The 27,438-nt window shown below is 22.6% G+C and overlaps 6 protein-coding genes across 7 annotated transcripts in view; 4 read left to right on the plus strand and 2 right to left on the minus strand.

The window, feature by feature from the left end:
- The window catches only part of Sptz (zinc finger FYVE-type containing 26 spastizin), a 16,287-nt gene extending 3,180 nt beyond the window's left edge, over nucleotides 1-13,107 (plus strand). Inside the window, exons 5-14 of the mRNA XM_011504392.1 lie at nucleotides 33-340; nucleotides 1,509-1,759; nucleotides 1,845-2,378; nucleotides 2,454-3,719; nucleotides 3,787-4,314; nucleotides 5,500-5,864; nucleotides 6,728-7,118; nucleotides 10,305-11,499; nucleotides 12,124-12,377; nucleotides 12,451-13,107. Coding sequence (XP_011502694.1) covers nucleotides 33-340; nucleotides 1,509-1,759; nucleotides 1,845-2,378; nucleotides 2,454-3,719; nucleotides 3,787-4,314; nucleotides 5,500-5,864; nucleotides 6,728-7,118; nucleotides 10,305-11,499; nucleotides 12,124-12,377; nucleotides 12,451-12,621 — 5,263 coding nt within the window. The 3' untranslated portion in view covers nucleotides 12,622-13,107. The remainder of the gene's footprint in view (nucleotides 1-32; nucleotides 341-1,508; nucleotides 1,760-1,844; nucleotides 2,379-2,453; nucleotides 3,720-3,786; nucleotides 4,315-5,499; nucleotides 5,865-6,727; nucleotides 7,119-10,304; nucleotides 11,500-12,123; nucleotides 12,378-12,450) is intronic.
- Nucleotides 13,108-13,295: 188 nt separating this feature from the next.
- Nucleotides 13,296-14,247, minus strand: LOC105366055 (uncharacterized protein C14orf119). Of its 2 annotated transcripts, none has more exons than XM_011504368.1 (2): nucleotides 14,116-14,247; nucleotides 13,296-13,950 (listed from the first exon to the last, which is right to left on the minus strand). In XM_011504368.1, exon 2 carries the CDS (start codon nucleotides 13,941-13,943, stop codon nucleotides 13,578-13,580), a length of 366 nt encoding a protein of 121 aa, XP_011502670.1. In that variant the 5' UTR covers nucleotides 13,944-13,950; nucleotides 14,116-14,247; the 3' UTR covers nucleotides 13,296-13,577. The 2 variants fall into 2 exon arrangements, with proteins under 2 accessions (XP_011502670.1, XP_011502671.1); XM_011504369.1 differs by lacking the exon at nucleotides 14,116-14,247 and adding an exon at nucleotides 14,041-14,069.
- Nucleotides 14,248-18,132: 3,885 nt separating this feature from the next.
- Nucleotides 18,133-19,091, plus strand: Srp14 (signal recognition particle 14). Its single transcript, XM_011504372.1, has 4 exons — nucleotides 18,133-18,270; nucleotides 18,335-18,407; nucleotides 18,508-18,620; nucleotides 18,891-19,091. Exons 1-4 carry the CDS (start codon nucleotides 18,247-18,249, stop codon nucleotides 19,005-19,007), a joined length of 327 nt encoding a protein of 108 aa, XP_011502674.1. The 5' UTR covers nucleotides 18,133-18,246; the 3' UTR covers nucleotides 19,008-19,091.
- Uros1 (Uroporphyrinogen III synthase 1) lies at nucleotides 19,007-22,283 on the plus strand. Its single transcript, XM_011504371.1, has 3 exons — nucleotides 19,007-19,077; nucleotides 21,311-21,509; nucleotides 21,624-22,283. The coding sequence occupies exons 2-3, from the start codon at nucleotides 21,317-21,319 to the stop codon at nucleotides 22,217-22,219; spliced, it is 789 nt and encodes a 262-aa protein (XP_011502673.1). The 5' UTR covers nucleotides 19,007-19,077; nucleotides 21,311-21,316; the 3' UTR covers nucleotides 22,220-22,283.
- Nucleotides 22,284-22,520: 237 nt separating this feature from the next.
- Pez (protein tyrosine phosphatase non-receptor pez) lies at nucleotides 22,521-25,141 on the minus strand. Its single transcript, XM_011504373.1, has 6 exons — nucleotides 24,792-25,141; nucleotides 24,386-24,554; nucleotides 24,155-24,316; nucleotides 23,965-24,053; nucleotides 23,695-23,896; nucleotides 22,521-22,937 (listed from the first exon to the last, which is right to left on the minus strand). Exons 1-6 carry the CDS (start codon nucleotides 25,139-25,141, stop codon nucleotides 22,617-22,619), a joined length of 1,293 nt encoding a protein of 430 aa, XP_011502675.1. The 3' UTR covers nucleotides 22,521-22,616.
- Nucleotides 25,142-25,618: 477 nt separating this feature from the next.
- SdhD (succinate dehydrogenase, subunit D) lies at nucleotides 25,619-26,666 on the plus strand. The gene is made up of 5 exons (XM_011504393.1): nucleotides 25,619-25,646; nucleotides 25,821-25,859; nucleotides 25,936-26,066; nucleotides 26,173-26,366; nucleotides 26,464-26,666. Exons 1-5 carry the CDS (start codon nucleotides 25,619-25,621, stop codon nucleotides 26,645-26,647), a joined length of 576 nt encoding a protein of 191 aa, XP_011502695.1. The 3' UTR covers nucleotides 26,648-26,666.
- The last annotated feature ends 772 nt before the right edge of the window (nucleotides 26,667-27,438 follow it).

A 27,438-nucleotide genomic window follows, 5' to 3' on the forward strand; every position in this document is an offset into this window, starting at 1 on the left:
CGGCATTCAAATCATTTCGAAAATGTTTATAGACTTATGCACGAAGGTAATTTAAGAAAATCTGTACCGAAAGCACTATGCGATGCCAGAATATTATTAAACATTCAGGACTGGAAAGAGAAAACTGACTTTTGGAGAAAACTTATTGACAAAATTAACCAATTCCAAAAAAGCCAGTTGCTATCAGATAAATTGGAAAATATGATTAATGCAAATGGATTGCTTACTCTGAACGGGCAGAAGGTCTTCAAAGATACTATCACTCTTTGCGGAAATACACAGAGCTATCTTTACAAGATACAAGCTCATCTAAAAATTTTATACTCAATTGTTCCTAACGGTAAGGATTATTTTTATTAAAAATTTTTATTTAAATTAAGTTATTAATAATGTTTTATTTGTCACCTTTTAAAATAATTATTGAAAATATCAAGGTACATGCATTATTTTGATAGTATTAATTTTGTGTAATATCAATTTAATGACTGATAATAAAATTTTATATAGTTGCAATGAATTTGATGAAATTCCATTACGTTTAAAAATATTTAAAATAATAATCTTTCATAATAAAGATAATCGTATAATATAATTATTTATAATAATATATTAATATAAATGTTTATAAATATATAACTGTCGATCTTCGTACTTGGTTCCCATTGAGAGGCTCAAAGTTAAACTGGAATCCTTTGTGAGAAATTTGAATTTATTAAAAAAATGCGCACAAATGTTTTTTTAAATAAAATGTATTAGACGGAAATATAAAGTTATAATTTTATTCTTTATAAGTTCACTGTAATAAAAGAATCCGATTTTAATATTATTAAGATATATTCCTAATATTACTCAAGCCTACACAAATTTTATTTTAAATCTTACAATTGCCAATAAAAACTTACGGCGCAATTATTATTACAAATCTACATGCATATAAATAATATGTCAGGCGTTCGTGAGCGTTAAGAAAATAGAATAATTCGTATACGATATGTTCGCATCGTAGTGCCCCCACGGGCGTGATATTTTAAGGAAGTTTTTTTTTTGTAAAGGTCATTTTTTAAAACAAAAAGAGTACATCGAAAGACGTCGTTTAAAAAAAGAATAGTAAAAAAAATACGCGTCTGGGATTGAAAAATATATTCAGGGAGATCAGTCAAAATCAGACCATGGTTATATAACTATTGCCTTAATGGCACATCCTCCAACCGCACACAGCATTTAGTTTGATGCTTCTTGTGTTTAAGTCCATAATGCATACTTTACATACATTTCAGGGTCGTTAATTTCATACTTGCTTCTATTCTATATTATGCTTATATGGATTTATACTTACATACAATTACCCTCATCCATATTGCACACACGTTATATTTATGTTCATTATATTTCGCATATGCTTAAGCACATGTACAGCGCGCACTTTGCATTATTTTGCCATAGATCTATATTTCAAAGCATTAATTTAAATTCAGTTTAATTTTAAAATTAAAAGTATAATTTTTCAGATGAACGAGTTGAATGTCGAACTGAAACAAATTTATTAAGTAATTCGCTTGATTTCTACTTTGGACATCAAATATTTGATTTAAATAATGAACCCAAAAATCTTGAGATTGTAGCTAATAAGCTAGGAGTAAATTTGGTTCATAATATATTAGTCAACTGTTGTCCTAAACTTACTTTTTATGATTCGTTACAAACTATAGGTAATGAAACATGGGGCTGCATTGTTCTTAATAAGAATTTGAATAATAAAGTAAATATATATAATTAACTAATGTTCGCTTAATTAATCTAGCAGATGAAAGAACATCATTTATTTAATGTGTTTTATGTTTTAGGATATAACAGAACAGAAAAACCAAGATCCGAATCAATGTGTAGCAGATATTTTGTTAGAATTAATTGAAACTATTAAATACTTGAATCCAAATGTTTCAAGAATATTAAATAAGGATCTTTATGGTTTATCAAAAAATCCTGATATTCAACGGATTTTAAGAAAGTCATCAGAATTAGAATTTTTAGACTTAAGCGAATTATCAGTTGGTGAACATACATTAGCTTTCTTTTTGAATCTCTGGAATCTACTGTTTCTTCATACGCAGTTAACTGTATGGATAACTAATCCTCCTTTGAATTCGTTAAGACATTTTATTTCACAATCATCTATTAGCTATCACGTTGGAGATTTAGGGCGCATTTCTTTAGCAATTTTAAGATCCAAATTACTTGGTTGTATGTCATGGGATAATGAATATTTTTCATATACTGAAGATCTTAACGAAGTTGCTTGGCAAGATTTAGATCTTGTTCATGATCCTCGTGTTATATTTGTAATGGCAAATGAATTTTATGAAACTCCAATTATTCATGTAAGTATTTTAAAAATTAATTGCTTTAACATTTTATTTCATTAAGCACTAGAATTTCATTATTTATGTTTACAGATTTTTTATCCACAATCACTTAATAAAGATTTAAATTTAGGATTACGCAATTATCTTGATTATTACTCTAGGAAAGAATTAGAATATGATGCAAATAATGATAATGCAAATCAAACAAAGTTACTCGTATGGCTTCCAGATCTTGTAGAATGTTATGAAAAATTTGAAACAAAAAATATATCAAACGTAAATTACGAGAATGGAATTCCCATTCAGTCATACAAAACCATTTTTTCATCAAGTGGTAATTTTAGTAAATCGGAGGAGATTATTTATAAATATAAAAAAGTTGTCAACTCTTTTGAAATCTTGCTCAAATATGAAGAAATTAGCGTTGCAAATCTTGATATAATGATAAAACTAAATATGAATTCAAACTATTATAATTCACCGCTTTGGATGTTTAGGTCAATAAAATCCAATGTTTTACATTATTTAGAAGGGCACTGTTGGTTACTTTCATATCTTGTAAAACGTGTTCATAAAGCAAGTTCATTTGTATTTGAAAGTAGTTGTGATAATTTACAACGCACTGCTTGTTTTGAAAACAATTCTACTGCTTTGTGGATGCTGACTTTAGCTTCCGCTTTATTTGATAATAATATAACGCTTGCTACTATACAAGAAAATTTATCATTAAATGATTTGTGGATATATTTGGATAAATGCTTAAAGATTGATCAAATTCAAAACTGCCTTGATATTATAAATGCATTACCTAATAGATTATTAGCAAGAAGTACTGAAATCCAATGTTTAAAAGATAAACTTTTGTACCAGTTGATTTATAAAATGAAAATTAATTCAAATACAGAAAAAATTCTGCAATGTATATATCAAATTAAAGATATTAATGTCTTGGCACAAACAATACTTTCCAATATAAATGAATGGCCAATTTATTTATGTCAGGATGCTTTGTTTTATATATTACATCATACTGATAAACATAAGCTTCCCTCACATTGTAAATTTAAAATGAATGAAACTTTATGTAGAGTTACTGTTTTTTATAAAATACTACCTCACTGTAAAAATAAAGAATTAGAATCTAAAAAAGCAACTTGGCATGATGTTATATACTGTACTGAGAAAACTGATCCAGTTTACATCATTCAATCACTTGTCGAGGCTAACAAGTTTGAATTATGTCTTGAATGGTTGGAATATCAGGCATTTTCTTTGGAGATTCAGTCTTTAGTTACCCACGATCTTCTTATTGGATTGTTGAGAAATGATGAAATGGACTTTAAAAATGCTCGAAAAGTAAGTTGTAATTCAAACAATTTATTTAAAAATATATAAATGATTAGCTTAAATAGTTTTGCTTAAGCTTTTAGCAGCACTTCCAATAAGGCAATCTATAAAAATGTGCAAAGGAGTTCTTAAAAAATTAGAATCAATTAGATCAATGAGATTCATAATTGAATATTTGCTTGAACATTGCGAAATTCAAAAAGCCATTATGTATTATAAAATACAAATAGGAATTGAAATCATAGATCAATTAGAACATAAAGAAAGAGTTCATTATATACAATTAATAAAGGAACCACTTTTAATATTAGAACAATTGTTAATGAATTGTAAATTTGAAAATCTTCGAAAAATCATCAATATTATTCAAAGATCTAATAATTTTTCAAAAGCTAATATTCCAATTGAAAATTTTGATAAAATAGTTAGATTTTATGCTGGAAAATCTTTAGATTTTAGAGTATCCTTACAACGAGATGGAATAGATTCCAAAATAAAAGATACAACAAATCTCATATCATCTTTAGATAATGAAAATCATAATAGTGAATTTATCATGCCAATAAATGTACCGACTAAAGAAAAGTGGATTCCAAATGATAAGGTATGATTTTTATTTTAAATAAGTTAAATATTAAAATGTATTAATATTATGTAATAAATGTATTAAATTAATAATGAACCAATGATAAGCAGTTTTTAAAAGATAGGCTTGTCAAATATATTTATAATTGACATTATTTATCATATATTATAAAATTAATTAATATTTTCCGTTTTTTTCTTATTTTTTTTAGATTTTATAATTCATAAAACAATATAATAGAAATAATGGCAACAGAATATATGAGTTATATACGATCATATTCAATGTATAATTAATGCTAAGTTTTTCCTAGTTGCAACTGTTTGGCTTCTTGTCTAACCTTTCTATATTTTCGATCTCCTCTTTTTTAATTATTAAATCTTCTCGTATACATTACTCGGTATATATAAACTTATTATGTATTCTCAACTAATCGATAGTCACTGTGATAATATTTATATACAAAATACAGTATATTATAAAAGATAATTTTTTATAATCAATGTTTTTATAATCAATTTTAAGATTTAAAAATGAAATCTTAATTATAAAATATTTTGCTCTCAAAGGTTCATTAAACAATAATTAAAAAAAAAATAAGATTTTTTTTTATATAATTTAATGTTCAAAATAAAAGATAATACGAAGGGGATTCATATTAATGTAATAAAATATTATATATATTATTTATATTCAATAAATTCAATCTTATTAATTCAATTAAATTTTGTAGATATTTAAGCTATAACGCTTAACCCGTATTAGTATGATTGGTTTAAATTTATTACTACATGTAGCTATTAGTGATTTTAAACATTTTTATTATATTATGATATAAACAAGCATGTAAATAATATTAATTCGTATTAATATTAAATATTAAATAAGATCGTGCAATGATATAATTGTAAATACAATATATATGTCATGCAATTGTATATAATATATTGTCATGCAAACATCTTGAGGTTTTTGTTACATAATTTATCTGAAAGTCTACTGACTAACAGAAATTTTAAATTCAGCTTGAATATAATCTTACAAACCACTTGTCTTTTTTAAATAATTCAAACAAGTTGTAAAAATATGCTATCGGCAGCTTTATTTAATCTAAGGTTTAGTTATTATAAACATTTGTAACTTGTTACAGTAATTTTATTTATTTTTCAAACAAATGAAGTATAATGCAATTTATTGGTTTAGGCTAGAGAATGCAGCTCTTGTAAAGGTGTTATTTTTTCAATGTTCAATCGACGACATCATTGTCGGCGTTGCGGTAGAGTGGTTTGTGCTGCTTGTTCTCAGCAGCGAATGCAAGTATTGGGTTATCCAAAATCAATGTTAGTGAGAGTCTGCGATGATTGTAAAAAGCAGACAACGCTTCAGATGCAGACAGCACAGGGGACACCATCAGCCGGGAGTAGTGTTATACTAGAATGTTGGAAACTAACAACCGATGAATCACACAATCAAACCGTTCGCGAAGAATTCTCCTTTGAATATGCTCCTAATATATCGTTGTGTCTGGCAATTCTCAATTTACATTCGGATCATAAAGCTTATGCAAGGTGAATATATTTTAAATGGATGATAATCATCCGTTTATAGTTTAAGATATTTTTTTTACCTATAAAAAAATCGTTTTCATTTTAAAGATTGATGAGACTTTATCTCTTCGGATACTCCCGTATCTGCTCTCCCTCATTCAAATCTTAACTTCGGCTAATAAAGAACCATAGATGGAAGATTGTTATTGCTTTTACACTTTTTATAGTACATTTTACGCATCCTAATTCGATTAAATATGTTTTTACCTCTCATCATATCATTCTCTTTACTTTATGCAAATGATACTTTTACACTATTACAATTTAAATTATAAATAAATGTTTTTTTGTTAAATAATTAACTTTTGTACATATATCTGATAATCTTGGTTGCTTTAGGAAATAAATGCTTTTATTTTTCTATTATTTATAGCTTAAACAGATTTAGAACGTTCAAATATACCTAGTCCTTATATTTCTTACTCTTAGGAAATCTTTTCAGAATAATTCAAAAGTAACATATAATAAAATAATCAATAATATAATAAATAAAATATCCAATATAATGTCGAATTTAAATAAAAAATTAATGCAAAACAGTTTTATTTTATATTTTTCTTTGAATTTTATAGTAATAATTTTTATTAAGTATTGCATTTTGATTAATAACAGAAATATTTGTATTTTTGTGTATACACTTATAGTCCCAGCTTTCTATTTGTAACCACTTCGATAAAACAGCTACTCCTGCACGAAAAATCGGTCATAAAAAAAAATGTTATACAAACATTTTTAAAAAAGGCCAATATATTTTACGTTGGTAAATTGGTATAAAAATTTTTTATAGAGATTCAAAATATTAAGTAAAAAAATATTGTCTATAGTTTTCTTCTGGATCGATGTGATGAAATGAAAAGACTACTCCAACCAGTCACCGGAGGAAGAGTCAACCCAGAGATCGATCATGCTTTAATTATCAAGATGATTCGATCGTTATTAGTAGCTGTTAAGGTGAAATGTGCCAAACTTGGCTTAAACGCTGGTTTGGCTCATTGTGATCGTTTCCTCTCTCAAGTAGATCTTATTGCTACGCTTGTACAGTCTGACTGTCTTGCTCTAATACCCTCTGATGATAGCCTAGATGAACACGCTCTTAGAAAGTTACGTGACTTACTAACAGAAAAAGAACAGTGGACTTTAGCATTGGATGTTAGTACAAAATCTGGTTTGGATACTCAAGGAGTTTGGGCTGCTTGGGGAAAAGCTTGTTTAAAGGTATTTCAATCATATTAATTTTTTCTTTAAAAATAATCCAATGAGTAATGACATTTATTAAATTTTGTTATTATCATAACTATTTTAAATGCAATATATAACGAGCATATTGTTAAGATATCACTTAAATAAAATTTTATTTTTCAATATAAATTCAAAAGTATAATATTTTTGAATATGTATATATTTGTTTAAATGTATGTTTTTTGAATGTATGCATATAAATTTGAATATATAAGCAATGTAAATAATTAATGTACGCAATTAATGAATTTCGTGACAATTGCATATGCGAGTTAAGAAATTCTAAAAAAGCATACAATAATTACATTGTGAGATATAATAAAATTGTGTATATTATAATATTTACTCATGAAGTATAGTGATCCCTTTACATGAATCAACATTATTACTATAATATAATTTAAGACTGAAATTGTATAGTTATTGTAATAGTTATAAAATTAATTAATAATAAAAGAATAAATAGCCTCAAATAAGTTCAAAAGAATTTTTTTTCATTTTAATTTTTTCCTACAATGCGCTTACTTGATGCACACTTACTAATAAGTACAATTATTTCATAATAGAAAGCAGTGTCAATATTTGATAAATAAATTTAGATAAAATAAAAAAATTATATACATTTGCTTATGTTATAGACATAGAATTATAATTAAACAGTATAAAATAATAGTATACAGTAGTATTATCACATATTATTAAGTAAAATTTTCATTGGAAAACATTTTAAAAAATTGGTTAACTTTAAGGTTTTTAAGTAAGATTTCAGTTTAAGTATTTTTATTAGATACTATTCAAATATTTTAAAAATAAATAAGATATTTTCAAAAAATTATAAAAATTAATTTTTTTCACATTTAATGTTGATTTAATATTAAACAAGTGAACGTTCAATGTAAAACAATTAAAATATTATTAATAGTATAAGTGTTTAATTATTAAATAAATTTTTTATAAAAAGTATAGATTTCAATTTTATATATTTAAGTATAGATATATCTTATTATATTAATAGAAATTGCATTGATATCGATATGTAGTAATTGTTTGAAAAAGCGATTCACTTCGTTTATTATTTTAATGTAGCAGTTTGTCTTTTTAATACACTTAAAATTATTAATACAAATATTTATGAAGATAATTTTATATAAACATTTTAAATTAATACTAAAATACATTAAATATAAAATTGTAAAGGTTCGCACAACTGTGCTTTTTATCTTTTCTCATTCTTATTATATTATGCAGTTCGTATTAATATCAATGTCTTATGATGAAGTAGACTTGTATACCGTAGATATTTTCTTTAATATAGTATTTCTCTTAAATAAGACTGGATATTTATAAAAATATTTTTATTTCAATATACACGTTCGCGAAATAAAATATAAGTATAAAATCTTTGTAGAATATGGTCTTGTCGTGATTTTGTTTTCTTAATATAAGTTTAAAACAGTAACTAGTAACAAATGTATGACTCTATCAAATTTTAGATTATTGTCATTGAAAATAAATATTAAAAATAAAACAACATGATTATATTAGCTTTAGCGTGTATGGGGCTATCATTCTCTATTATGTATCTTGTTTTTAATATCTTTTTATCCTACATTTAATATCCCTTGATTTCTAAATTTATAGTTATTCAAGATTATTTACAAAATTTATTCCGTATCATATCACTCTTTAACCGATTCTTCATGCCATTTAAAAAACATTAGACGTAGACTACAAAATTTTTTTTTTTTTTTTTTTTTTTTTTTTTTTTTTTTATTATTTTTTCAATCATATTATTAATTGATTTTTAATATCTACACTTTTCAATTAATAAACATCCGCAAATAAAGGGTAAAAATTAGTACAATATCCAATATATAATATCTAAGCTTGATTGCTTGTTGTGTCTGTAATTTTACCGTTATTAACGAAAATAAATCGTTTATGATATACGAATTCAATTCTGATATAAATCTTCCGCGAGTACTAAAATATACTAGTTTTTAATAATGGCAAATAAAGTTTTAAATAAAAAAATGTAATCATTAGTGACATTAAATATTATATATATATATATATATATATATATATATATATATATATATTAACAATTTAATTAATTGTTTCGTATTTAATATTCATTATATTTTATAAATTATATAATATGAATTGTTTAGTTACTTAGCGAAAAATAATGGTTAAATTATAATTATAATAAATAATCATTATATTGTCATTTAAATTTTTATATTATAAATTTTTGTGTTGGCATATTAGTTTATGTACACAATTGTTAGAACTTTATTCAATTTATTTATTTTTAATTTTAGAAATTTTGTAGAATTTAAATGTATGTATCATTTAGAATATTAAAAGTATTATTTAACATATTAAAGATTGGCATAAAAAATTTATTATAATCTATAATTTTTAAATATTTAAAAAATAATCTTTCTCTATTTATTTGATTCAATCCGTATATCTAATATCGTTAGATCGTAAAACTATCGTTTTAGATAATTTTTTAGAACATATTTCGTTTGAAAATAGGATACTTAATTTAAAACTTAAATTTGTAAGTTTAAGTTTTCCAGTTTAATAAACACTTTGAATAGAGTTATATTTAAGTATTTTATCTATGCTCGAATTTTATCTTTTAAATAGGCTACTTAAAGTTAATTATTCCTTTCTCAATACTCATCCTTTTTATTATGTAAGATTTTAATGAAATTCTTAAGAATTAAAATCGTAAGTATGAAATATAGTAATGTATTTAAAGAATTACCTTTATGGTAAAAAATGTATGATATATATATATATATATATATATGCTCTGTATATTTTATAAACATAACTCTACTACTCCACTATAAAAAAAACAAGAATAATTTCCTTTAATTTAATTGAATTCTCTATTAAATCACCAAATTTCTTGTTTAAATATACATTAATACAAAAATATTAGCAAACACAAATTTTTATTTATTTTATTATTATGTATAAATATGATTAATATTATAAATATTATAAAAAAAATAATTTATAAATATTATGTATAAAAATAATTTATAAATATTATGTATAAAAACATAGTTTTAATAAATTATTTTGTAAATTAGTTGTATATTCGTTATTGTAAAATAATTGCAAATAAAATATTTTTAGGTAGGTTATTTGGATCGTGCAAGAACAAAATTTTCTCATTGTTTAGAAAAAGTATTATATGAGAATTTCGATGATTGGGTACTTCTTTCATATCCAGATACTGATTGTGTTGGCAAAAGTCACGAAGATTTACTAGAAATTCAAAAACAACGAAAATTAGAGATCATTAAAAACGACTCTCCAAATCGTAAGCGTCAACCAGTGAGAAATCGACCAATTAAGGACCCTCCTTTACTTTTAGAAATACTACAAATTTTAGAAAACCAAAGTCAATTGAATTCTGATCAATCGTTAAGCACGCCTCAATTAAAGTCAAATGTTGCACAAGAGATTTTAATTACCCTCAACAGCTTAAAAACAATAAGCCAGGGTCAATGTTCCTTTGTTCGTAATTGGAACTCACATAGTATTTATTATGAAGAAAACTTATACTATCTTCTTACTTATGGAAGTTTTAATTCCATACTTGAATTTTTTGTTAAACACGAAGAGTTTAATAAGTGCCTAACTTTTATATTAGAAAATAATATCGAACCCGAGCTTTTCTTCAACTCAGTATATTTACGCTGTTTAAACATGGGAAATATAGCTAAACTCTTTGCTGCTTTAAAGGCCGATGATGCCAGTCTTTTAACATGGAAGAAGTATCTTGTATACACTTGCCACAGTCTGGATAAAAAACAGCTTCTTAATACCTTGTATCATTTGCAGCTATTCATGAAGGACTTTATAAGGGCAGCTATGACATGTATTCGTTTTTACAAAAACGATGCAAGAAATTATATCGATTTGTCATTTAAATCTCATTTTCTTATCGATGCTCAAAAACACTTAGAGACTGAATTAAATGTCGAAAACTTAAGCAAGAAAAGAAGAAAAAGTGCGTGCTCATCCCTTAGTAATTCACATAACGGTCTTACAATGGAGATGGAACCATCGGAGATCGATAAACACATGAATACAATATCCAGACAATTAGAAATAGTTAAGTTTTTGGGCAATGCTGAAAGAGAAGGTCGATTCACTGGTCCGTATCTGAAACACTTGCTCGATATGGATACAGAAATGATAAATTCTGAAGAATTACCAACATTATTTGGAAACCATCAGCAAAAGACTCGCCTTGCGGTGCTAGCTATACTATGTGGTCGAGACGCAGAGGAAGGTTTTGGAATCGCTTTTCGAATAATGCAAGGTTACTTATTTTGGAACATTTTATTTGTTTAATTTAAAATTGTTTTAAGCTGTATAATAGTAGTAAAGGCTATTTCTTTATGGTTCATTTAATTCTTAAATATTTAATTCATATGTACATATTCTAATTATTAAAATTGTAAATATAAATTAAATACAAATAAAAATGCAACAACGTAAATATTTCAATAATTAAATAAGTGAATAATGAATTTAAATAAAAAATTTAATCAACCAGTTAATTGTAAATATTTTTACTGAAAATTTTTACTTTTCATTCAAATTATAATTTAATAATATTTATATTTTATTTTCTTTGTTTATACTATATCGTTCTAATGTATTCAATTAGATTTATTAAAACTTTTTATGATTATGTAGTTACTTTAATATATCGAAAATATTGCAGAAATATCTTACTACTTACTCCTTAAACAAAACGTTTCAGGTTAATAAACTTTGTTACCAATTCTCTTGTAGCTTTTTATTCGTAAAACCTATTTTTAGTTACTAATTATGAAAATGAAAAAAGTAATAAGAATTACTTTTACCAAAAAAAAACAAAAATTTAGATATGTAAACATTGAAAAAAAAATTATAATGTTAAAAGTTCATTTTATTTCAGATTATAATTTACGACCACAGAAATTATATTCTTTAGCTGGACATGTATTAGCTATAGAAAAAAAAATAGGATCAATAGAACAATTAATAAAGTGTTGTCGAAGTTCTGGTGCACCAGATTCACAAGCTATTTCTGATCAAGTATTAGCACACTGTGTTAAACTTTTATTGCACAATCATCAAACTGTTTGCAATTCGGACTTTAAAGACCACATAGATTCCTTAATAAGATTGATTCATGATGTTGAACTTAAGGTATTTTTGTTTTTCATTGTTAATCAAATGTATAAAAGCAATTGATTCACTTGTATTATTTATTCCTTTATAGATAAGTTCATACATTGAAAGTAAACAACTAAAAGCTGCTTATCTTCTTGCTGTCAAATATCAAAGAACTCAAGATATTAAAAAAATTTTAAAAGAAGCGGATAGACTTGGTCAAAATGCTATTAGATCAATATGTACAAAATGGTTGAAACAAGCACAAAATTCTATGTAAATAAAAAATAATAAATATAGAAGATAAAAGGAGGAAATTATAAACATGTTAATCTTACAAAATTTTTATTGTATACAAGTGTTATAGAATACGTCGTTCTCTCGCATTAAATGATATTTATACTTTATTTAAGCAAGTATAATAATTATAAGTTTCACTTAATATTGTATCTTATGTTTTAATGTCTACAATAATGTTAAAACAAAGTTGCATTGTATATTAATAATAATGAAATCGACAATATTTGCACTACAATAAAATAACAATTACTTGAGCATAATGAGATTGTCAAAGCACAATGAAGTGATGTGGAACTACTATGTAATTATCAAATTTTAGTTTAGATCTGTGATATGTAATACAAGAAATAATAAATGTTAGTCATTTTATTTGTAACATTTTTGTAAGGTAAAATTTTATTGAATTTGTGATAAATTTATATTATCTTATACAAGTTTATATATTGGTAGAAAATCCTGCAACACTTTAATGATAACAATAACAATTAAGTTTAATTTATGTTAATTTTATTGTATAAAATTATTACACTATTTCTGATACTACAATAAAATAATAAATATATTTTAAAATATTTATAAAATCATATTTTAAATCGATATTTTTATAAATTCTTTGAAAATCAAATTCCTACGAGTGTATGAATTATGTTAATTTCTTAGTTAACTGGAATAATGCAACTAGAAATTGATAAAATAAAGTAAGAAACAATGAATAACTATGATTTAATGAAGTATTATTGTAATGGAATGTTCAATGAATAATAAAAACCAGTGACTGACAGACTAGATAGATGCCAATAAGGGCTATCTTTCATTAGCTCATGGAACGTAGATCAATCACAAAATAGCAGTTCTTATTCTCTCACATTTTTCAAATATTTGTTAACAGCATCGAAAAGATGTATCGATTAATGCCAAAAATAACATTTTCAACTTTTATGATTCTTTTTCTTGCTCTACTTTTCCTCCGTCATTAGCTTCGGTTAGCCTCTGTTCATATTTCTCAGCAAAAGTAGTATCCATATGTTTGATTGAAGTTACAATAGTTTCCTTTTCTTGTTCAGACCAATTTTGACTCCATTCTCGAAATAACTTAATACGACACTGAAAAAGGCTTGGTGGTCTATTTGAATTTTCTTTCCCAAGATTTTCAATCCCAGTGAGTAGACCATTTACAAGATTTGAAGAACTACATCTTTCCAAGAGTATTCCAACAAAATCATCTCTTTGCATTTCTGACCATTCTTGAAACCATTCTATAACGTATCGAATTTGGGCTTGATTTGATAAAGTTGTCGACATTTTTTATCTATAAATACGCATTCATATATCAAATTATATCATTTATTAATAAAATGGATAAAAAACATACATTAAGTAAGGTTAGAAAGATAATTACAAATAATGTATTGATTAATAAATAACATTTACAAAAAAAATTTTATTTTATAAAATATCGACGATCGTTGATTACCAATTAAATGATAATTTCCTTATGGAATATATTTTTTTTTCTGTCAGTTTACATGTAGGTATATATTACAGTTTGGTGCCATTCGCGTATAATTTAATTAATAAATATATAAATATATATATATATATATATATATATTACATATATCACACACCAACGCATATATATAATAAATATTATTAATATATATATATGTGTATATATATATATATATATATATATATGTGTGTGTGTGTGTGTATATATATATATAAATTTGCTTTTGACTACACTTTATTAGTACACACTCGCTGCGTTAACACCGGTTACAAATCCGGGTTGGCATCCACGTGGCGTGTACCTAACCTAAAAAATAATGATTTTCGTTTTGTATTAAAGGTTAGCCGAGTTTTTAAAAACACATGTTCATGTGCATTAAAGAAAGTGGTTAGTTCCCTGATAAGATTGACCTAAAGCCATTAAAAAACAATAGATATTGTAATTTTGTTTATAGAACGTTCAATTAGATAGATACATTAGATTCCTTAATAGTCGAACCTATTTTATATCACTTCATTAGCCATTATAATGAATTATAAATTAATAGAAACAATTAAAATATTTTAATGCTTATAAAATTTGAGGTTTTTATTACATAAAATCAATTCCAATAAATTTTTATATTTTAAAAATAGAATATTTTGTGCGACCTAATACATTTAAAATGATATATAAATATTAAAATTAAATTACTGATTCTATTATTTCATTCTACTAAAAATGTTATTTTTACATATTTGTATCGAAACCTAAAATATTTACAGTAATAAATATTCACGTCAATTAACACTATATATTTATAATTAATTTAAGCAGATGATTTATTGTAATATACTTGTTTTATAACTTAATCGATGATTCTATCTTTCGATTAATTTTCTGAAAACAAGTTACAAAATTATTTAAACATATTTAGGCAATGAAAAAAGTAAAACATTTTTATATCTACGATGTTTGCTCTTACAAAAATATTTGTGATAATACTTTATAATTCCTCTACATAATATTAATTTGCTACGTAAAGTAGTTTGCTTATCGTAATTTTAACGTTATTACTTTTTATACTGTACGTAAATTTCTATATTTCAATAAAATAGTATAGATGATGCCAAATATTTTAACTATGTTATTTTTTAAAAATTAATTTGAAACATATATAATATAAAGTTGCTAAATTCTATTATTCTATTATTATATATTACAGTTATTATATATAATTATTATTATTATATAAACGATATATAATTCCTTTTATATTTTGATCAATATTTGCATTCATTGTAAAACAATTAATTTTTCAATTTAAGTAATAATTTGACAGTTTGCAAGAAATATTATTTTTAATAAATCTGATTTCATAATTGATTTTATAAATTTAAATTTATAAGTAGTTTGTCAAATATGAATTGCGATACTCAAATAAATGTTTCAAATCCTCATGAACTTATTTCTTGATATAACAATTAAATGATATAACTGTACTTATTCCATTTTATTGTGATTATTCTTTTATGGTTTTGTAATAAATTTTATTATTTCAAAAGTTCCTATTTAATTTTTAAATTTCTTAAATATTTTTTAATTTCATTCTTTATCCTACATTAATTAATTTAATTTAGATTCGTAAAAAAACAGATATCAATATTCTGTTACTGAGTGAAAAGCAAAGTTCAAATTTGAAAGTTAATTTATTATTTAGATTCACGTACATTTATTTACTCTACATAATCTTTTGATATTCAGGATATTATTTTTAAATAAAGCGATTTTATAATTATGAAATTTCTTATATTTGCTTAAGATAATATTTTTTGATTGGTTGTGATACGAGTGCTTCTAGCATATTTTTGGTACTTGGTATAAGAAAATTAAATATTTTAACTTAGCTAACCAATTTTGTAATTAAAGAAAAATAATATATATAATATTTAATATAAAATAAATACTGATTACTAATCTATAAATATAATCTCAATATAATTTTTATTAGTAACTGTCATTGTTAAATAACATTGAAAAAGTCGTATCAAATGATATTATTCAAGTGAAAATATATGTAATTAATAAAGGAAGTAAATAACAATACCAACATTCTTCTAATAATAATTGTTCAATTTTTTTTACATTAGCGCTATTACATGTGTAGTTTGCTAAAACCAACATTTTTATAAAAAATTAACGTTATTGGTCAATTATTTTTATTTAGACCTTGTTACATTTTTATAAATTAAAGTGTTTATTTGAATAAAATGAATATCTTAATTGTTATAAATTGATTTCTAATGGTACGATAAATTTGTGAATATAAAAATATTTTAAAACTTGAAATTTATACAATTTTTTATTTTAAGTGAAAATAATACACGTGTAGATGTTGGAAAAAGCGTTTATAAAAAAATAATTTATAAAATCTTATAACTATATACTATAAAATTTATTATATTTTTATTGATAATATTATCTTTTGATAAATTAATATTGATATTTTTATTTTTATTTGATCTTATTATCGTCGAAATAATATCTTTTATATCGATACTTATTTATTGTTTTATTGTTATCATAAAAATATATATGAGAATAAGAACTTAGTGCTTTAACAAATTCGTTAAAAGATTTGTTGTTTTATAAATAAATAGTATTATAATAACAAATAAAGAATTAAATATAAAATTGAAATTATTAATGTATTTATTTAAAAAAAAACATTATCTTACCTCCTTGTATAACATTCATAAACTTTTTAATACAAGATGCTTTCATAGTTCTAAGATAAAACTCGAATATTTAACTGCTTTGTTAAATGTGGGATAAAGGATAACTTCCAAAAAAGTTCAAAAAATCGTATTTGGTATTTCAATATATTAAAATTAGTCGATACAAATAAAAAGTTTTAAAAATTAAATATAAATAACCTATCCCTGTATAAATCTTATTTTAATTTACTCGATTTATCAACCACTTATTAAATAGTAAATTTTATATCAAAATTTAAATTCCTATGAGTTTATTGAAAGATTGATAGATGTTTAAGATAAAAATTTTTAATGAAATAATTAAAATATTATACTTATAGATAACAATGTATCTTTATTTATTTTTTTTTATTTATATGAATTTATTTATATTTTTATTTATATGAACTGAAAATTAATTATTATATTTTAATCATGGGTTGTTCACAATTACATCCTGTATATAAAAAAATTATCAGCATGTACTAAGAATTCGACATTATTTAATAATGATTAATTTACAATAATGAAAATCTAGAATAGAAATACAAATAAAATTCTGGTCTTTATCTATATTTGTTTAGTTCCAAGATATACATAATAATAAACATTTCCTATTTATATTATATAGTTACAAAGTTATATTAAAGGTATATAAGATAATGAAATATTAATGAAAAGAATGAATATTTACAGATTATAATCATCATTTATTATATTAAAAAGCTATATTAATATGAAGATTGGACATAATTATTCACATTTATATTTTTTAGATTTTTTATTTCCATCTCTATTATCTAAATTATTACACTCTTTAGATTCATCGCTATTTGATAACAGGTCTATTAAAAAAAAAAAATTTCACATTACAACAATAAGACAATAACTATAAAACAATAAACAAATTTATAAAATACAATCATCAACCAACCTTCGTTAGATCTTTCTTCTAGTTCGATAAGCGTCGTCAGGGTTTTATTAATTTTTTGTTGCGTTGATTTTAAATTGAAAATTAATGAACTTAAATCATTCTCTTTATTTTTAAGTGTATTTTTATAAATACATTGTGACTTATGGCTTATTTCTACACCAATATTTGAAAATTCAGCCATTTCGGGGTTTTGGACCATTTATTAATTAAATACAAACTGATATATCGTATTTAATTTATAATTTGATTTTTTCCATTTCATAATAAATGATGAATTTTTTATATTATAACATTACGTAGAAATAGCAATTGCAGTAAGAATTAAATTAATTTAACCTCAAAAATAAATGATTACGATTCCATTCCAATTTTGAACGTCATAATTTGCAGAGACACGTCGATGACATATGGTATACTTTCGGAATGGTTTTATTGGAGAATGATGCGGTAAAATTAAATATCATTGCTATTTCCATTTTTATCATTTATTTCTAAATATTTCTTTTTGTAGTTTTTATTGGAGCTTAACAAACTTTTTGAAAGATCACGATCGAATGGTTCTGTATCACTTACTATAAAGAGATGTAAGTTATAACTTATTTAACCAAAGAATGGAGAATAAATGTATTAAAATTTAATTATACTACTTTGAAATTTTATTTTACAATACTCGTAATATTTTAGATAATGGGCATAATAAACCTGAATCAAGGAAAGGTCAAGTATCTCTCCCACCACCATCAGAATATTTTTGTTTAGTACGAGCTAAACTTAAATCAAAAAAACTTTCCACAGTTGTAAGTACATTTTATAATAACTCCAAATGCACAAAATAAAAATTAATATTGTTATAAATTGTTATTAACTTTTCATAATAAAATCAGTAATATATTACTTTTATATTTACTTTTATTTCTATATTTATTTTTATATATGCTTTAAGTTAAAAACATATTTTTTTATAAAATATTTATTAACAAGAGTTAAAAATTTTGTTTTTATAGAAAATGTATAAACATTATATTTTCGTTTATTATTAAATTAATAATTATTTATCTCGATTTCAGATTCATTCTAAAGATGTGAATAAATTTCAACAAGCTTATTGGAATCTACTTAAAACAAATATAAATGGACTAAAAAAATTAAAAAAAATTAAATCAGTCAAACCCAAAGCTCATTAAAAATATAAACAAGATAATTAGAAATATACATTTTTCTAGTATGTATCATACAGTCTCCCAATTATAATGGGTAATTACTACATAAAATCTATATTTTAGTTTTTAAATAAAATAAATTTTTATATGAAAATTAAAAAAAAAATTTCGTTATGTGTTTCTATTTACTGTACTATATTTACTTTTATCGAACAAAAATAAAATCTAATATCAATTAATTAGTAGGTTATAATCGATTGTTATTGGATTAAGTAAAAGAATTAGAAAAAACTTCATCATATATAAGTTATATGATTTTTTATTAAAATTTTAATGCAAAAATTTTATAATTTTTAAAACATTATAATATAAAATTATAAACCTTATTATTATATAAAACGAATGTATATCAAAGTAAATATATATTTTTAACTATAATACTCATATAATTTCTATATAAAAAATTAATTTTATTTTTTATATATTCATAAAAAATTAAATTATACTCGAAATAAGTGTGTATTCTGAACTGTATAATGTGTATATAAATAATTATAAAATTTTTTTTAATTACCTAATTTATTTGTTCATAAAGACATAAAATTTCTTATTTAATTCTGTAACTAAAAAAAATTATTAATAATGATTTTAAAAAGTATCGTCTAAACTTTGTTTCTTAATATTTTAAATTGCTTAAACGTTAGGTTATATTTATGTTTGCTTTGTTCATAAAATTACTATTAGTGTGTCGATCATTTAAAAACTGCCTAAAATTAATGGAAATACATTAATTGAAATTATAATATATTTATATCTATATTCAGGTTCATTTATTTAAAATATATTTTTAAATATAATAAATATGCTTAATTAAAATTTTTTAATTTAATTTTTGAAAGATATATAAAAATAAGGTAAAAATACAAGAAACTATTTTTCTTTATAAATTCTTTATAAATTTAAGAATGTGTAGTATATTTATGCGGAATTCAAAATTCATAATAAGAAAAAGTTTAAAGTTTACATTAAAATGCTTGAACAAACAAAAATATTCTGATTTTTAACTACAATACTAATTTGGTTAAATTAAGTTCATGAGCGACATATATCCATAACTAATTGTTAAAGATCCTGTATAGCTAATATTTTTCTTAACAATATATTTCAAAAGACTTCAATAGAGAAATAGCTTAAACATTTTATATTAAAAAACATATTTAACCAAGAAATAAAAAAAAATTTCTATGATAAAGAATAATTAAAAATTACCTTGTCATATTTGTAAACTTTAGTACATGCTTCAAAAATAATATTGAATAGACAAAAAATATGATTAAAAGAAAAGAATAAATAAGTTTATAAAGTTAATTGTAATTCAAGTACTAACATTAATATGCTTACTGGTATATTGAAAGCAGTCTATATTATTTTCATCCAAAGTTTTTTAATTAATATTGATTTTTAATATAATTTCGATCAATATATTATAAAACTATCAATAAATGTAATTAATATTTAATAATTGCTTGCCAAATGGGCTAATTACGCAATTATTAAATATTCAAGAACCAAAATTAATTGAAATTTAAATGTTTTATAGTGTAAAAAATGTCAATTATAATGTTTGCATTTGTAATGTAAACAAAGCAAACAAATAACAAATAAATAAATCATGTATTATAAATTTTTTAAGTTTACAATTTCGTATGTTCTTACAATTTTTTAATATTTATTATGCTTATAATGATAATTAAACTGTTGATAATTTTTTTTCTCGATTCACTGTACACTGTCCTTTTACCACATAATTAAAGTATCTGGTTATGTTAATAAAGTTTTTTCTTTTACAACTTGTACCTAGCATTTAACTAATGATAAAAAAATATTAACAAAAATTCAATAACAGACATTAGGAAATTAAATGCAAAATATTAGTTAAATATCTAGCTAGTTAAATATGTAGAAATCTAACAATTAAAAAATATTTAAAAAATAAATTATAATTTAGTTTATTTAATTTATTTAAAGAATACTAATTATCAAGCTTTTTGATAAAAAAATTATCTGTACTTGTGATTTAACAATTTTCGTTTTTATTATATTTTGAGGTACTTATATATTTTTGTAATTAAATATTTACTACTATATGCAAAGAAACATTAAGCAAACTTTTTAAAGAACTATATAAATATAGATATATAGAAAAGTGAAACTTAACTTCATTTTTAAAAATTAATTAAACGAAGGTTATATATAACCTGTTCGAAGTAATACTATGCTCAATAATTTAAAATCGACAGGAAATTAATAGTATAAAGAAATTTTAGGAAGTCATGATGCCAATCACTAAAAAAAAAGTCCTTTTATGTACTGGAGCTTTAAATGAAACTAATAATACTGAAAATCAGTATAAAAAATCTTTATTAGAAAGTGGTTTTGAATGTGAAATCTTACAAGTATTACATTTTGAATTTATTAATCAAGATGAATTACAGAAGCATTTACTCGATGCAGAATCCTATAGCGGTAACAAAATATACTTTGTTGTCATTATCGTCATAATAATAATAATAATAACTATTATTATTATCATTACCTAAGAAATTATTATTTAACAATATTTTATTTAAAATATTAAAGGTCTAATATTAACAAGTCCAAGAGCAGCTGCAGCAATAGCCATGTTAAAAATACAAAATCCAATTTGCATCGAGCCTTGGTTAAAATTACCCACATTTTGTATTGGACAAGCTACCGAATTAATTACAAAAGAACAAATTGGATTAAGTTATATTCTTGGAAGTGATTCTGGAAATGCTAAAAATCTTGGTAATTTTATTATTAACACTTGGAAAAAAAACTGTAAAAAACCCTTACTACTGCCATGTAGTAATATTGCTAAAGATACAATTTTAAAAATGTTATCGGAAGAAAACATTAGTGTTAAAAAAATTGTTATATACAAAACAAAAGTTCATGATTCTTTGAAAAAATCAGTACATGAAGCCTTGATACAGTTGCCACAAGTATTAGTCTTCTTTAGTCCTTCAATTGTAGAAAATATAATTATAGCTATAAGTAATGAAATAAGTATTCTTCAAACATATAAAATTGTTGCTATTGGGCCTGTAACAGAACAAGCTTTATTAAATTTTAACATTACAGTTCATGGAGTAGCTGAAAAACCAGAACCAAAAGCTTTGACTAAGATCATTAATAAGCTGTTTATTGATTGAGTTTTATTCTTTAACTAATAAATTATAACAAAGATATTTTATATTATATACTTTATTTTTAGTAATTTATTCGCATGAATATATTATACATAGATTGATTTTTACATGCAAATCTACTTGAAATCTTGAAATTTAATTTATCATTCAAAATAAAAAAATTTTTAATAAAGATTATATAATTCAAGCAAATTTAATATATTTATTTCATAAAATATTTAAGTATTACATTTCTTAAAAATATTTTTAATTTAATTTACACAGTTATATGATAAATCATGAATTATATGAAAGTAATAATTTTTATTTTATAAATAATTTCTTTATAATGCGTAAATAATCAGAATTTTAAGGTGTATTGCATAATTACAAGTGTAACTGATTTCTTAAACTTCTATAATTAATATCTGTTGTGATTCACAACATTACCAATCAAGCATAAATCTGCTCCGACAATTGTAGATTGATTAGCATAATAAGGTTGTGAGTTATTTGCATTATTATTATATTTCATTTGTATAGCAGTCTCATAATCTGGCGCTTGTCTATATGAAGGTAATAAGGCACGTAAATTATTAATGTCTGTAGTAGAAACTGATACAACTGGACATGGTGAAGTTGAAAGGTCATTGTAACTTGTCCAATGAGTGTAGTCTTCAACTCCATTAGTATCCAAATTAACAGAGGGAGTTTGTTCACTTGAATCATTAATATCATTATCCTAAAACATTAATGAACCATATATAACTTTAATGGTGAAAAAGTTTGAAAATATTAAAAAAATGTTAAACAATAAATATAATAATTTTATTATTAATTGTAATATGTATATATATTTTTTATGCTTAAAAATTATGAGGTAAAACTAGTAAATTATCAAAACTTAAATTTTTCATTATATAATAAATTTCAATATTATTTTACAAGATCTTAAAATTATATAAAAGATAAAAATTATAATATGTAGAAATTTTGTAAATATTTGAATTACAATGGATTTTTATTAAATACTTCTATTTTTTATCTTGAAAAATAATTAAGTATGTAATTAACAAATAAATAATTATATTTCTAATATCAACAAGTAATGACAAATTCGACATAATATACACATTTTTACTTTACTAAAATATAATGTAATTATTATCATGGCTTCTATGCTATATAGATTAATATGTTTCATTTTATCAAAAACATTAAAACAATTACTAAATTAATTATTTGAATAAAAATTTATAATTTATGTAATATGTTTCATGAATCTCATATAATTTTTTGAGAATTATTATTGAACAGCTTTAAAAATGTAATACATTAATATTTAATAGTATTATTAGAAAATTATGATTATTATTTAATTAAATTACGTAATACTTGTAATATTACAAATTATTTATAAAATATATGAAATTTTAGTAATATTAATAAATATCGATGGTTTAAAATAGATTTTTTATATAAAAACTTTTAAAACTTACAAAATAGCTGTTTGTCAGTCGCTCTGGAGGTTGTATTTGTTGATGCTGCATGTAAAATGTATGTTGGGCTATACATAATCGCCACACATATTTTGCATTACGTGACTCTCGAAAAGTAAATTGTTTTGCATATTCTATTTCTGTTTGGCATTCTATTCTGAATATTTTTTTATGATTTATAACATTACTTATATCTTTCCATCTATTTTAAATATATTTTTATTTTAAAATTTATTAATTTTTTATTTCCTTACGGGTGTTAATATTTACCTATAAAAATGTGTGGCTTGTGTACTTGGATTGCAGACCATAATTCCATTAATAGAAATACCAAGAACCACTTCACTATTACTTTCATCCTGCAAAAAGGTTTTATAATATTTGTAAGATGTTAATAATATTTTAAAATATTTAAACTTATTTAAATTTCTAACACGATACATTTCAACGATTCATTTACCTTAGCAGAAAATGTTTCATGTCCATATCCTTCTAATTGCATAACCATCGTAATATAATATTCTTCAGCAGCTGCTTGTGTAACTCCAGCTATCATTTTATACTGACATAACGAACTATTTAAAAGTACTTTTTGTCCATCTGGTTCAGCTTCGATAACTGACTAAAATTAAAAGTAAATTAAAAATTATTTAATAAAAAAATTAATATTTATAATTTTCATTTATTTTACTTTTGGAAAAAATGTATACTGTTGAAGAAATTCAGGTTGGTGCCGTTCTACATCATAATTGCCAAACTCGGCTTGCATAGAATAACTTGCCAAAACAGTAGCTTGATGAGGATGACAATGTATTCTATCTTCTAAAATATCACTTTTTAAATGAAGATAATAATGATATCTAATAAAATAAAAAAATATATAAAATTGATAAGATCTACTTCATTCAACCTTAATAATCATACGAATTATATTTAGTTATATTTATAAAAATTTGGTAATGTAATTAAAAAACTATTCTTATAGTTATATTTATAAAAATTTGGTAATGTAATTAAAAAACTATTAATTAAAATAAAAAATCTAAAATATTTGAATATATCTAATATTAAATAGATTTAAATTCTTTTTGGATTACCTTGTCATTTCTTCTTGAATAAATTGAACATCTGTAATATAAAACATAACTCTCAAATATAAATTAAAACCTTTGGCATCCTTTTCTAATTGTTTTTTCAATGGTTTATCCATATCTATCCACCGAGGAGATGGTGTACCATGTCTACAAACATAACATAAGCCAAAAAATTCTGGTTGACCTAGACCAAGTCTTTGTGTTACATTAGTCAAACATTCCTGACCAAGGCTGTCAACACTTAAAGTGCATTCTATAGATGTTGAGTCCAGCAGTTCAATACAAATTACATATTGATTTTTAGAAACAACGTTATATTGGCGGCTTTTTTTTAAATAAAATTTAAACGGCATTCTATAAAGCAAGCATATTTATAAAATTTGGTATTAAAATATACTTACATTTTATTAATAAAGAAACTGATAAAAAACTTTATACCTTTGACTTCTTGGATTAAGTTTTTAAATTCTAACTTAATTTTTTCTAACATTATCCTAATAATGGAAACATAGTTTTAGAATTTAATTATAAAATTACAATTTTGTTATAAACATTCTGAATACGAAATTATAACCTCATAAATTTTATAAACAGGAATTAAAACAGTGTTGTCGGTTTGATCCACGAACCTAGCATGTCCTAGAACTATGTTTAATCACTTACTAAAAGACTAAAAATATTCATATCATCTAATTTAAAATTAATACTGAATAGACTTTAAATTATAAATATAGATATTTTAATTGGATAAACTGATTTTTAATATTATTTTTTTATTGAAATATCATTAAAATTATACTAATTAATAAATATAATTTTATCAAATTTAAATGAATTACTTGAACATTTGGCAACGATGTTAATATAAAATTGTGTGATAGAAATTCTTCTTGAAGTCAATTTTAGTAGTTAAAAGATTATTCTTTCTAATACAAGAAAATAAATAATTTTATTACTGGAATTAAAAACATTTACATATAAAATTATTAAAACTATAATTGGTTTTAATTAATAAAAAGATGTTGGAAAAAGTTTTTAAATTTACAACTTTGCGCAGTTTATTGTTATTAAGTGAGTAGAAGAATTAAATCTATATCGCTTGTGTTATATAATTAATATTAAAATATATATTTAAAATAAATTTAAGGAAAGCAGGGAAATATTAATGGTTTAAGATGTTATTCTATTAAATCTATTACAAGAACATACTCAGAACCTTCAGACATTATATCTAAGCCAATTTTTTCTAAAAATTGTCCTTGTTTATCTTCCTTAAAGGTATGATAATAATTGTTGCTATTTATTATCATTTATGTTTATATGTATGTTTAATAATTTATTTAATCTTTTGAATAATTGTTTTAAAAATATATTTATTGAACAGTTGACAAAAGTTATTAGAAACAACCTGATTCAAAAGCGATTTCACATTACGCATGATGGAAATCATGTTAAAACGTGGAAACTTGAAAGGATATTATCAGCTACACTTGTACCACTATTGCCTTTGTGTTTAATATTTGAAAATCCTATTCTGGATACTACATTAGCACTTGTTTCTGTGATACACATTCATTGGTATTTATCAAATAATATTTAAATCAACATATGTATAATTACAAATATTTTATTTTCGATTTAAACAAATTATAATAATTACTATTCAATTTTTCAGGGGTATAGAAGCAATTATTATAGATTATGCATCAACAGGCTCACATATACTTCGTAAAGTTTATTTTAGTTTATTATATGTCGCATCTGTCTTCACATTTGCTGGACTCATAGTGCTAATTTTCAATGGGCCTGGTATTAGCAAGGTAATTAAGGATGGTTGGGCAATTAAGAATAATAAATAAACATTTGATTCAAATGAAATGTCAAATTAAATCTTTCAATATCAACTAAAAATAAACTATCATTAGAAATAAATATTTTTCCAAGGATATTTAAAAAATAATACAACTAAATTTTGAACAAATATTTATTATAACAGTAAATTAATAATCTTTAAATTTATAATTTTATTTGTACAATTGTTAGTTTATTTATACAATTGTATATTGTTGTAAAGAAAAATCAGTCCTTTCAAAATATATACAACAGTTCATTTATAAATTTCTAAATTATTCACTAACAAAAAAAAAAAAAAAATTAAAATTGATAAATATAGAATCATAACAAGACACATTCTTTTCTATAAAAATGTTACTTCAATTTTTTTTTTAATAAACATGACAATTAAGTCAATATGTAGTTAACTTAAATGTTCTAGCTTATAAATTAATCAGAGAATAATATTTAACTTCTAAGAAAAAAATAAGAATCTTTTTGTTTACTGTAAGTTATAACTTGTCCTGCACCATTTCATATAAAATTTCCATATTATTTTATTTATTTATTTTCGTAAATCAATATTATCACGAGAAATAAATTTGTAAAAGAATGTGCAATATTCTCAATAGCAATGCAACCATATACTATTTCTATTAATAAAAACTTTTTTAATATATTTGTTTTATTATTTTAATATATATATTTTCAATTTAATGAATTTTAAACTTAATAATGTTAAAAATGAATCAGTATTGTAACAAATTTTTTTTAAGATTTTATTAACTTAATACTTTATATAATATGGTTAAATAAA

The sequence above is a fragment of the Ceratosolen solmsi genome, unplaced genomic scaffold, assembly GCF_000503995.2.
Source record: "Ceratosolen solmsi marchali unplaced genomic scaffold, CerSol_1.0 scaffold25, whole genome shotgun sequence".
NCBI lineage: Eukaryota > Metazoa > Arthropoda > Insecta > Hymenoptera > Agaonidae > Ceratosolen > Ceratosolen solmsi.

Coding starts and splice junctions, on each gene's coding strand:
- LOC105366055 (XM_011504368.1), bottom strand. CDS start 13,943: ATGTCGACAACTTTATCAAATCAAGCCCAAATTCGATACGTTATAGAA.
- Srp14 (XM_011504372.1), top strand. CDS start 18,247: ATGGTTTTATTGGAGAATGATGCG. Junction 18,271..18,334: donor TTTTATTGGAGAATGATGCG/GTAAAATTAAAT, acceptor TTCTTTTTGTAG/TTTTTATTGGAGCTTAACAA. Junction 18,408..18,507: donor ATCACTTACTATAAAGAGAT/GTAAGTTATAAC, acceptor GTAATATTTTAG/ATAATGGGCATAATAAACCT.
- Uros1 (XM_011504371.1), top strand. CDS start 21,317: ATGATGCCAATCACTAAAAAAAAAGTCCTTTTATGTACTGGAGCTTTA. Junction 21,510..21,623: donor CGATGCAGAATCCTATAGCG/GTAACAAAATAT, acceptor AAAATATTAAAG/GTCTAATATTAACAAGTCCA.
- Pez (XM_011504373.1), bottom strand. CDS start 25,141: ATGCCGTTTAAATTTTATTTAAAAAAAAGCCGCCAATATAACGTTGTT. Junction 23,897..23,964: donor CAAGCCACACATTTTTATAG/GTAAATATTAAC, acceptor TATTTAAAATAG/ATGGAAAGATATAAGTAATG. Junction 22,938..23,694: donor GACTGACAAACAGCTATTTT/GTAAGTTTTAAA, acceptor TTAATGTTTTAG/GATAATGATATTAATGATTC.
- SdhD (XM_011504393.1), top strand. CDS start 25,619: ATGAATTACTTGAACATTTGGCAACGAT. Junction 25,647..25,820: donor CTTGAACATTTGGCAACGAT/GTTAATATAAAA, acceptor TGTTGGAAAAAG/TTTTTAAATTTACAACTTTG. Junction 25,860..25,935: donor GCGCAGTTTATTGTTATTAA/GTGAGTAGAAGA, acceptor AATAAATTTAAG/GAAAGCAGGGAAATATTAAT.